Below are 12,560 nucleotides of genomic sequence, written 5' to 3'. Positions count from 1 at the left end.
TTCATGCTAAAGGATTAATAATGCACTTTGATGTTGCATATTTATTGGGGGTAATTTAAACGCCCAAGAATAGGTGGGTTTGGATTGGGTGAGAAATTAAAACATTTAAAATTTCAAACCCAACCCGCCTTGAATCTGCCCACTTCCAGCTTTAACGGAGGCTTGAAAAGGGCAGGTGACCAATCCACTCGTAGGAGACGAGTCGGTCAGTAACAGCTTTTAAGGAGGCTGCGTGCCTTCATTTTTACAATCTTTTTATTTTTTACCCATTTCAGCCGAGTTTCCCAGGCCTAGGGAAACCTGTCGGGTAAAAGGAGATGAGAAGGTAAGTAAAGTTACAGCACAGCTTGTGGGCCAGGAGGAGCAGGAGCGTTTCCACCTGGCCCAGCAAGCTAACCTGCTTCCAGCTTTACAATTGTCAACTCGCCCAATCTTCCACCCCTCCCTGTCATCTCTCCTCTGACCATGATCTCAAGCTCCCCCCCATCCACTGCCATGATCTCTCCCTCCCTCCCAAAATGTTCTCTGCTCCTCAGTTGCGGCCTTTTGCCACAGATCTTCCCGTGGATAAGCAGCCAGCCTATTAATCAGGCTGGCTGTCAGGTATGAAACCTGCAGAAATATTATAAAAGTCATCCTGAGGTTAATATCTGCAGAACATCCTGGAAACCCATGCTTTCGTGTTTCCCCCCCAAAACTCCCCCCCCCCCCACTCTATACGCGCCTCCCCATAAATATTGGGGCAAATGTGTATTAGGGATTACATGACTTACCTGGTTGACAAATCTTTTGGCAAGCACTAAGAGAAATAAAATTATTATCATTTCCGCCACAGCCAGTGTAACTGAATGTCTCACAAGTGTCGGTCTCTTGATTGAAGTAATACCGTGGGATATCAGCAGAACAACTTCCTTCGTCTTTAGGCTTGTGACAGAATGAGGGCCCAACTGCAAAGAAATTATAGCTTTGAAACTATCTATCTTTATGCATCGAAAACTTTTATTCCATTTAAAATGACGTAAAATAGAGAAAAATATATTTTAAAAGAATTACTTGAAATTGGTTTGCAGTATTGCTGGCAAGTAGTCATGTCCTTGAAGTTATTAAGATTTCCATGGCAACCACCAAACACAAATTCCTCACATTGTCCTGCTATAAAGTTAAAGAAATATCTGATCAAGGCAGCACGGCATGGTCCCACTTCTGGCTCCAACCGGCACTTTGGGGGAATCTCTGCAATTAAAAAGGGACTTTGTTAAATGCATGATACAGCATATCTGTTTACATCGATAATAAACCACAGGCAATATTACCACCAGATGAAAAAATATATATTCAAAATATAGCTTAAAGAAAAGGTATCCATTTGTGATTGCCATCAACTTCATACAACTACTTCAAAAAAGCCAGTAAAACAGTTCTGTCAAGGGAATCGAGGGCTATGGCAGGAAAGTGGAGTTGATGTAGAAGATCAGCCATGATCTTATTGAATGACAGAGCAGGCTCACGGGGTGTTTGGCCTACCCTGCTCCTATTGTTTATGTCCTTATGTTTAAAATACATCAGGTTATCCCACAGATAAAGCTAATGTAAGCTGTAAGCTGGACATTTTGGGGTCGAAATTGCCCCGCGCTGCATTTGGAGCGCATAATTCGAATTGGATGTTCTTTTTGTAGCGGCGCGGGAAGCGCTGGCACCAAGAAGCACTCGGAAGTGGCCTTGCAGCAGGTCTGCCACCCCGATTAGTCATCAGCGATGACGTCAGCGCTTGGCTGATAACGTCAGCATCCCTCCCCTTCAGTTAAAGGGGAGAGCCGCTGCGAACTCTGCAGCCACTTCAGTGATGCCCACTGGGCCAGTAGGGAGGTTATCGGAAGGGCCAGCGGCCTGGCACCCAAGTCGGCTGACAGAAAAAAGATGACAGCCACTGCGCTACCAACTCCCCTTTAAGGGCAGCAGGGGCGCCACAGCCACGACAGCTTCTCGCACCGACCTTGCATCCCATGGGGCAATTTCCCCGGATGGCAATAAGTGGTCGTTGCGCACGGCGGGGCGCTAACCACGGAGCACGGCACAAACCACTTTTTACCATCGGAGCCCCGGGGCCAATTCCGCGCGGGATGATGTGGCCGCCACATCTTCATGCTAACTCATTAGCACACCATTATCGCTGGCCAGTGGCACTAACTGGCACTGCGCAAAGGGGCAATTTCGGTCCGTCCTCTTTCTGGACACTTAGCCACTGTCAATACATTCCTCATCTGAACTTTTCTTTTCAAAACTGGATTCCCAAGCCAGCTACTCACATGTGAGACGGGTGAGAATGTAAAGCACATAGATTATCACTTAACTAACCAGAAAGCTACAGGAATACAAACCCCAATTTTAAGTCCCCTTTCACCGCCTGCATGCCCAATGTGAATAGAGGGGTTAAAATGCTTATTCAACCCTCACTGGTCTAAGTCTGCGTGTGACTTTAACAGTCGTATTCTAGCCTAGCACCAGGCAAGCAAGGGCTTCAGTGAAATTCAAAAGTCTGACTTTGATGATGTTATTCACATCCCAACTATATTATAATCGCTGACAGCTGTGTTCTGCACTTAGTGCTGATCTCGCCAGGAGTAGCGGCTGTGAAGGAGCAGTAGGAACAGAAGAGCAGCGAAAAGATAAGGGGGTAGAAACTGCCCTTTGCCCGAAATGGAGTGCACCTGCTGTTTTTTAAAGTTTTTCTCCGCTGCAGTCCATGGGGCTGAGATACCGGAGAAATTCAGCACTTTGGTTTTTTTTCTCCATAGTGCGGTGTTCCGGTCGGGTGAGGGGCAGAAGTGGCCTTGCAGGGGGTCTGCCGCCCGATCAGTCATCAGCGCATCGCTGATAACATCATCGTCTCTCCCCTTCAGTTAAAGGGGAAAGCCACTGCAAACTCTGCAGCCACTTCAGTGGTGCCCACTGGGCCACCAGGGAGGGGGTGCCAGGCTGCCTGTTGGTGGCCCGGCCGAACCCAGTGGCATAATTGTCGGGCCAACCTCACAGTCGGCCAACAAAAAAAAATAACATGGCGGCTGCGGCTGTGCGCCCTCCCCTTGAAGGGTGGCCGAGCCGCCATTTCACAGAGACTGCACCCACAGCAAAAGCTGTCGGGGGCACTGGCTGGTGGCGGGGCCTCTCCCGCGGGGCAATATCATGTACAGGGCAATATCGGGTACGGAGCAATTTCAGGTACGGGGCAATTTCACGAGGGGGTCCCGGACACCGCTCCACTACTGAGGAAGGGAAATTTCTAAAGTGGCCCCTCCACGGAGAGTTGGCAGCCATTTCCACACCACCTCGTGGCCACCACTTATTGAAAGGGCCAATTTCAGCCCCAAGATAAATTTATTTTTAAAACATTTCTTTGTGGACCAGGAGGACCAGGAGTGCCAAGGTGTCACCAGGAGACCTGGGGTCCCGGACAACACTCATCTATTCTCTCATCACCACTGTCCTGACTGTCAGGGACCACTGTCCCGGGTCCACGGCTATGGCCCTGTGCTGCCCTCATCTGATATCAGCCTGCCAGACTGACGTCATTGACACCGGCTTCAGGTACAAGTCAGGCTTGCTATATTTAAATGAGGCCTGCAAGTTAAATTGGCCCAGGCCTCATTTAAAATCCGGGCTACAGACTTGACTAAGAGGCTCCGATATTGACAGGGGCGGTTTTCCCGAGTCAGGGGAAGGGAGGCAGTCGGGGCAGAGTTTCGAACGGGAAACCCCCTGCGTATTATTTTTGACAGGATCCCCACCTGGAGGTCAGCCTGATTGACAGGCTTGGCTTCTAGTCAAGCGGGGAGCATTCCCAAGTAAGGGGCTGGTAGCTGCTACTGGAAGCATGGAGGGCGCAGGGGTTCATTTCCCCAACCCCGTGGCGGGGAGGTTCGAACCCCGATATCCGAGGGGCTCAATCCTGGGATGGGTTTGATCCCTGATCAGGGGGATATCTTTAAATAGGGGGAAGTCTGTTGGGGGGGCTTCCAATCCCAGGGAAGAAGGTTAGTTTGGGGGGGCTGAGTGGAGCACTTCTGCTCCTCCTGGCCCACAAGCAGTGCTGTAAAGGCACTTACCTTTTCCATGAAACTGTCCTCGCCACCCTCAAACTTCCAGTTTCCCGAGGCCTGGGAAACCTGGCCGGCCAGTGTTAAAGTGGGAAGTTAAATGTAAGGCTCCCAGCCTCATATTTAAATATCATCCAGTCTCCTGGGAGCAGGTTGGCTTCCCGCCCCCTGTCCACCTCCGTTAAACCCGGAAGTGAGCAGATTGGAGGTGAGTTGGGGCAGGTTTAAGATTTTTACATCTTACCTGACCCCAAACCACCTGTTGATGGGGTTAAAATTTCACCCCTGAGTGTCAGCAGATATAGCATGTTGGATTCATTCTAATGAGATTCAAGATATACGGAATTAGTACAGGAATAGTTTCCACCTTTTTGATTTAAAACAATTGAATAATTTCAGGAATAGTATAAAACGAGGCTGAACTGTGCAATACATACCATGATCACTGACCATTACAACTCTGGTTTGCACCAGCTTGTGCACTTAAATCAGTGAAATGGATTGTTTCCTACAATCTTATAAATTTATCTAAATTACATGTGATTTTTGAACAGTGCAATTTCTACTTATACGTTGCAACTTTTTTTTAAATAGAGAATGGCCCATGCTCACTTTCCCTCTCAATAAGGTTAACCAAGATCTGCCTCAAACTAAGTTATCTCTTCGATTAGGTCTAAAGGAATTAATTATCTTTCACATACTACATTTTATTAAAGCACTGACTTGAACTCCTTGGTGGCTCCGTTGGTAAATTCACAGTCCTGAGTGGAACCAAGCAATACAAACTAGGAAGGCCATAAATTCAATCTTTGGTCTGTGCTGAATTAGTCAATCTCAGCTGGGGTGGAAATAGGGGTGCCACAATCAGCTTTAGCTTCAGGCCTCAGGCATCGGAAAGAAAGAATGCCGGGGTTCCCACTCCTGATCGTTCTCCAGTGACTACTGTTGCATTGTGCGTGTTTGTGGACGTGAAGTAAGGACAAGATCAAGCTCAATGTGAAGCTTCTTAGAATTGAAAAGCCCCTGCTGACATTCATGTCTATGTTTACATCTGAAGAATGGACATCTGGAGCCCCACCTCAGCAGAGCAGGAAATAAAACTGCTGCAGAAGCAAAAATTGGCAATATTTTCTTATAAATGGTCATGTGAAAGCACTTTAAACCAAAATAGTAGCTCGGCAGCATAAGTATAGGTGGAGTTGGAATAAGAGCTCCCATTGAAAATAAGGCCCCAATGAGAGGATGGAATTTTTCAAAATTTGGAGTCATGTGAATTCAGAAAAAAAATCAAAAATAAGTTTAAAAAAAAACATTTTGAAGCAGTATCACTCGATATAAACTTTTATATAGAATAATCTGGCAAAATATTTGGAGTTACTTTTTTTAAAATAGGAAAGATCTAAATATTGGCAGAAATCCACTTAGCACAAGAATAACTTCAAAATTATATTTTGTTCTCGTAATTGGTAGTTTGTAAGCATCAGTGGCACAGTTCAGTTTAAAGTCTATTTAAAACTGCTCCAATAAGCAGGAACTCTCACCCTTCCTGTCAAGTTTTATTTTTCCCAGATGAATATGCCCTTTTGGCAAAGCTGTACCTTACTTAAACAGGAAAACTGCTTGAATAGAAACTTACTTTTAATTCTTCCGCAATGCAATGAGCATTCTTTCAGAGTGTTGAAGTTATTTTCATTGCCGTAGCAGCCACCATAATAAAACTTCTCACACATCTGACTGTCTCCGTTGTAATAAAATCTAGACAACAAGGCTTTACAGGGTCCTACATCTCGAGGCTGTAGGCAGACTTCTCGGTTGTCTAGAAAAATACAAGTTGTTGCATTTAACTTGTAAAATTGCATGAAAACTGAATTAGCAAACAGAAGTCTTGGGTCCCGAAATTGGTGCCCTTACCGCCCACTGCCGCCCACTGCCGCCCACTGCCGGCGCGTTTTGCCTTCGGTCTCCCCTCTGTGCCAGTTTCCACTTGGGCTGGAGTGGGCAGGAGGGGAGTACCGCTGCCGGCTGCTGGCGGCCAAGTAGCATAAGTGACCTCCCACCCTCCGAGCTGCCGGATTGGTGCAGCTGGGAGTCAGCGGGAGCCGGTGCCAGCAGGGGGAAGGACCGCTGTGTGGAGGCAGGTCTAAACCCGATGGTATGGAAGACCTGCAAAAAAAGGTTAGTGAACATCTTAAAAATTATTTTTCTACAGCGACTTACCTGGATGGGGTCCCCTGAAGGTGTTTCAGTACTTTTTTTTGTAATGCTTTTTATTTCCAGCTCTTCCACCCTCCCTGGGCCCAACTCCATCCTCAGCGGCACTTGGGCAGCAAGCTCATTTGCCACTGAGATTGAGTGCTCCCGCCCACTGTTGCCCAGATTGACGGTGTATTTTGCTGCCGGGTGGTACTGCCACCTCCTTTATAGGAATCTTCCTGGCAAAGTACCACCCGGTCTCTCGACAGCCATCGGCGGTCCTTTGGGTGGCACTTGGTCAGGTCTTGGTCTTCACCAATTTCGGCCACATAGTGCCTAGAAACAAGAAACAATGGAAATTCCAACTATTACTCGCTAACAGAAGTACCTCCAGAATTTAGAACTCAAATGTGGTGGCTGGGCTTAGCTAGTATACAAGTGCACTATTACTGCCTCAACATCCACAACTGGGAAGAAGAAAATCAGCAGGGTTCCCACTCCTGATCACCACCAGTGACTCTGGATAGATAGTGCGTGTGTGTGGAATCTGGGTCATGATTGGATTGAATTTTCTTGTGATGTTTTTCTGCTCTATGGTTGAATGACCCATCAACATTCACTGACTAGGGTCACATATGAAAAATGACTACTCAGGCGAGGTACTGGAGGGTGACTGACACATGTGAAACCATAGCTCAGCAGCAGTCACTGTTTTCAGAAGAGCAGAAAAAAGGAGAAAATAGACAATAAACTATGGCGATGGAATAATATCATCTCTAATTAAAATACTCTAAACATAAATGTGGAATGGCAAAGGTATTTGTTGTATATCTACATCTTGAAATTAAGCTGGTGGATAATAGGTTCTAACCTTTTTTGCGGTTTTAATGAATCCATTTATTTTAAAGAGCAGAGAGGGGAATTTCAGACAATCATGTTAACCTACAATTCCACAGCATAATTTCAAAGGGCCTAGAGTTTTGTTTCTAAATATTAATGAAGATGTATACAAGTGGATGGTCAAATTGATAAAGTAACAACAACTACTTGCATTTATATAGCGCCTTTAATGTAGAATACTCTCTGAGGCACATCACAGCAGTAAGAACATAAGAAATTAAGAAATAGGAACAGGAGTAGGCCATATGGCCCCTCGAGCCTACTCCACCATTCAATAAGATCATGGCTTATCTGATCATGGACTCAGCTCCACTTCCCTGCCCGCTCCCCATAACCCCTTATCCCCTTATCGTTTAAGAAACTGTCTATTTTTGTCTTAAATTTATTCAATGTCCCAGCTTCCACAGCTCTCTGAGGCAGCGAATTCCACAGATTTACAACCCTCTGAGAGAATACATTACTCCTCATCTCAGTTTTAAGTGGACGGCCCCTTATTCTAAGATCATGCCCTCTAGTTCTAGTCTCCTCTATCAGTGGAAACATTCTCCCTGCACCCATTTTGTCAAACCCCCTCATAATCTTATACATTTCAATAAGATCACCTCTTATTCTTCTGAACACCAATGAGTAGAGGCTCAACCTACACAACCTTTCCTCATAAGATAACCCCCTCATCCCCGGAATCAACCTAGTGAACCTTCACTGAACTGCCTCCAAAGCAAGTATATCCTTTTGTAAATATGGAAACCAAAACTGTACGCAGTAATCCTGGTGTGGCCTCACCAAAACCTTGTATAGCTGTAGCTAGACTTCCCTGTTTTTATACTCCATCCCCTTTGCAATAAAGGCCAAGATTCCATTGGCCTTCCTGATCACTTGCTGTACCTGCATCCTATCCTTTTGTGTTTCATGCACAAGTATCCCCATGTCTCGCTGTACTGTGGCACTTTGCAATCTTTCTCCATTTAAATAATAACTTGCTCTTTGATTTTTTTCTGCCAAAGTGCATGACCTCACACCTTCCAACATTGTACTCCATCTGCCAAATGTTTGCCCACTCACTTAGCCTGTCTATGTTCTTTTGCAGATTTTTTGTGTCCTCCTCACACATCGCTTTTCCTCCCGTCTTTGTATTATCAGCAAACTCGGCTACCTTACATTCAGTCCTTTCTTCTAAGTCATCAATATAGATTGTAAGTAGTTGGGATCCCAGCACTGATCCCTGCGGATCCCACTAGTTACTGGAGAATGAACCATTTAACCCGATTCTCTGTTCTCTGTTTGTTAGCCAATCCTCCATCAATGCTAATATATAGGCCCCAAGTTTCCACATGATTTGCGCCTGATTTTTAGGAGCAACTGGTGGAGAACGAACTATCTTAGAAATCACAATTTTCCACATTTTTTTTTCTGCAGTTCTAGTGAGGTAGAACAGTTCTACTTTGGAACAGAATTTTTTCTTCAAAAGGGGGCGTGTCCGGCCACTGACACCTGATTTCAAAGTTTCCACAGTGAAAACGTACTCCAAACTGAAGTAGAATGGAGCAAGTGAAGATTTTTGTAGAACTGAAAAAACCTGTTCTACACATTAAAAAATCAGGCGCAGGTTACAAATTAGGCGTCCAGAACGAGGTGGAGGGGGAGGGGGGGGAGGGAAGTCATTAAATTCTACAATAAATTCTTATTTATACTTCTACAAATATTATACAAATAAATCCAACCTGAATAAACATTTATAAACAAAGAAAAGATTAAATAAACCATCTTCTTACCTGTGTGAAAGTGCTTCAGCCATCGTTCGTTCCCGTGGGGGTGGGAGCCGTTCCGTGCATTCCCGCCGGGGCGGGAGGGGGGGGAGAGCCATTCAGTGCGTTCCCACTGGGGCGGGGGGGGGGAGAGCCGTTCAGTGCGTTCCCGCGGGGGCGGGAGGGGGGGGGAGAGCCGTTCAGTGCGTTCCCGCGGGGGCAGGGGAGAACCATTCAGTGCGTTCCCGCCGGGGCGGGAGGGGGGGGGAGAGCCATTCAGTGCATTCCCGCGGGGGCAGGAGGGGGGGAGAGCCGTTCAGTGCGTTCCCGACGGCGGGCGGGGGTGGGGAGGGAAACGGCTGCCTCAACTTTCTGAGGCTTTCTCACTGCTGCAAGAAGCCTCAGTGCTGATGTGCTGATGGCAATGTGCTTTTATTAAAAAAATGTTCAAAAATTAAACAGCAACAAAGAACTACAAAAATGGCCGAGTGCCAATGTTTCCTTCACACTGCGCGTGCGCGAACGCTCCAACGCGCACGCGCAGCATTGCCGGCAAGAAAAAAACGAATTTAAATAGTACCCGCCCCCTCCCACTTACAAAATCGCGCGAGTGTAGGCTCCGTCCCCCTGCATGCCGCGCCAGGCAGACAAGGAGCTGCAGGGCGCTCGAGAATAGTGCGTTTTTTTTTAGGCGCCATTTTAGGCGCGAAAAACGGGCGCCCAGCTCGGAGGGGCGCCCGTTTTTTTTCGTGTGGAAACTTGGGCCCATAATCCCCAATCCTGTGAACTTTTATCTTGTGCAGTAACCTTTTATGCTGCCAAGCAGAAATGAAAAAGTTAGGAGAGATGGTCAAAAGTATGGTCAATAAAATAAATTCTGAAGAGGTTTTAAATGGTGGAGAAAGCGGAAGCAAGGCAAAGAGGTTTATGGAGGGAGTTACCAGAGTAGGCCAGAGACAGACAGACTAGAATCAGAGAATTGAAGGGTGTGGACTAGACTCTTAGGCTGGAGGAGGTTGCCGAGTTAGGGTGAGGCTAGGCCATGAATTGATTTGCAAAAAAGGGCAAAGATTTCCAATTCAATTCAATAAATTGGAAGTCAGCAAGGATGGTGGTGATGGGTGAAAAGACCTTAGTGAAAAACTGACTACATGCAGCACTGATCTGGGCAAGTTAGAGTTTGTGAAAGGTAGAACATGAGAAGCATTGCAGAAATCAAGTCTACAGATAACAAAAGTGTGGATAAGGGTTTCAGCAGCAGAAGGCTTTAGGTAAAAGCAGACAAAGGCTGTGGAGGTGGAAGCAAGTGATCTTGGGATGAATGATATGGGCTTTGAAATAGTAGCTCGGAGCAGGATGGATGGAGCCTATGGCAAGAGTTGTAGAAGCTAAATAAGATAGCTGTGGTCTTTCCAATGTTCAATTGAAGGAAGTTCTGACTTCCATGTGAGTCTCACAACACAAATATGGTCATGGACTTGAGGGACAAGCTGGCGAAACAATGCTGGGTAAAACTAAACAGTTCGGCAACCTGTTGTGACAGAATAACTGGAGCATGATATGAAAATTGCTTTTGATGCTGAAGTGTGAAAGGGAGCGTGTACTAAAACAACCTGCCTTAAAAGGTGTTAGGTACATCAAAGTCAAATGCTCTGTGATGGTTTACCATAATCACACAACATTGATTGCGAATGGAATAATTTCTCTATTCATAAGGCTTTAAGCAACAAGTCACATTTCCACTTCAACAGTGATTCATAAATAAAATAATGATGCATTATTAAAACATCTTCTAACTTGTAGTAAGTATAATGAACATCAATATAATCCACTTTACAAAGACAGAGCAGAGAATCCAGACAAATAAGAACTCTTCAGAAATCAGAGACACAGCTAAACAGGAGATTTTCTGCGGCCATGGCAGAATCCAAAAGGGACTTTGCTGCACATTTGTTCTGATTGGATAAGTATTAAACAAACTATTAGTAAAAGATTAGCACTATGAAGGCTAGCAATACTCTATTCATCCTTATGTCCTTTTATACTAAAAATCAAAAGATATTTCTGGTAGGTAATTTGATACATTTTGCTGAGACATGAACTGAATCAGGCAGGTCTGACTAAAAATCACAGGGAGACCTCATTATAATGCGACTCTGTGGGTCATAATGGCCTTCTGAAGTTCAAAATGTTGTGCTTTATTTATTCTGTTACTGTTGAAAGTAGAAACATACTGCTGAAACCAAGTAGCTCCAACTATGGGAAATCTATTCACAAATGTATCCATACATTTTCTACTTCCAGGTTCCATTTCTCCAATGCTTTCCTCACCGCCCTCCCACACTCCATGCTATATAAATAACAACTCACCCAAAACTCTTGCCACCCACACCTGTTCAGTGCTGTCACCTCTGTCTTTGCCAGTCTCCACTGGCTCCCCGTTCCAAAATAAATTGAATTCAAAATCCTCATCCTCGTGTCGAAATGCCTCCACATCCTCACCTCACCCCAGAAAATGGCAGAATGTTACATCTGTCATTTACACAATCTAGACACAAATCTGCCTTTGTAACCCCACTCAGCTTTAAAGTTAAGCACTTGAACCTTTTACATCTGAGTGACCATAACAAAATAGCTGCGTAATGGGATCATTGGACTATTTGAACTGCAAAAATGAAACAAATATGAACTTGTAGATCTAGTGTAAACAGGTGTCAGCTGTGGCTCAGTGATCGCACTCTCACCTGAGTCAAAGGTTGTGTGTTCAAGTTCCATTCCCGAGACCTTAGCATAAAATCTCGGCTAACACTCCAGTGCAGTACTGAGGGAGCGCTGCACTGTTGGAGGTGCCGTGTTTCGGATGAAACATTAAATTAAGGCCCTGTCTGTCCTGTCAGGTGGCCATAAAAGAACCCATTGCTTTATTCGAGGAACAGCATTGAAGTTCTCACCAGTATCTGGTTAATATTTATCACTCATCCAACATCAGATTATATTTTACAGATTATATGGTCATGATCTCATTGGTGTTTGTGGATAAATTGGCTGCACTTCAAAAGTACTTAATGGCAGTAAAGTACTTTGGGATGTCCTGAGGTTGTGAAAGATACCATATAAATGCAAGCCATTCTTTCTATAACAGGGCATCTAATACTCATTTTGGTAAATTAAATGACTCTGTATTCCTTGTGTGTGTGTTTTAAATGCAATCCAGCATTAATGAAGTAATTGATTTGTTACAAATTTCTCATTCAGCACAGAATTTATGCAATCCTCTTATATTAGGCTTGTTGTGCTCGGTTTATGTTTTTAATGCAGCACAAAAATGCCAGTACAGAACTGTTTAATCCAAAGCAGCTCTAATTGTGCCAACTTCACTGACACTACCAAAGAAATGGAAGTCTGATGGTACAGTAACATTCTGTAGACTATAGTGCAGTGCCTAGCACTGCTACAATCTTTCATTATCCAGTGCACATTATGGTTTCACAATCTTGAGGCATACATTGCTTTTTAGACTGAAATAAATCGCTGATCTAGCCAGACACAGCATCAGCAAAGCAAATATGTTAAACAATACGCAACACATTCCTGCATTTTACCACTTAATAAAAATTCTACATTGTAA

The 12,560-nt window shown here is 44.9% G+C and overlaps 1 protein-coding gene across 5 annotated transcripts in view; it reads right to left on the bottom strand.

Annotated features, from left to right (window-relative positions):
* Positions 1-12,560, bottom strand: part of tfpi2 (tissue factor pathway inhibitor 2) — a 217,740-nt gene that overhangs the window by 33,462 nt on the left and 171,718 nt on the right. For all 5 annotated transcript variants that reach the window (XR_011593362.1, XR_011593361.1, XR_011593363.1 and 2 more), the window contains exons 2-4: positions 5,731-5,910; positions 1,054-1,233; positions 774-947 (exon numbers count right to left, since the gene is read on the bottom strand). Coding sequence is in view for 2 of the 5 variants with exons in the window: in XM_070881079.1 (XP_070737180.1) it covers positions 774-947; positions 1,054-1,233; positions 5,731-5,910 (534 nt within the window). In the remaining 3 variants the exon portion in view is untranslated. The remainder of the gene's footprint in view (positions 1-773; positions 948-1,053; positions 1,234-5,730; positions 5,911-12,560) is intronic.

The sequence above is a fragment of the Pristiophorus japonicus genome, chromosome 5 (genome assembly GCF_044704955.1).
Source record: "Pristiophorus japonicus isolate sPriJap1 chromosome 5, sPriJap1.hap1, whole genome shotgun sequence".
Taxonomy (NCBI): domain Eukaryota; kingdom Metazoa; phylum Chordata; class Chondrichthyes; family Pristiophoridae; genus Pristiophorus; species Pristiophorus japonicus.
Note: the sequence above shows the minus strand (reverse complement) of the source record. Positions and strands in the feature narration are given on the sequence as shown.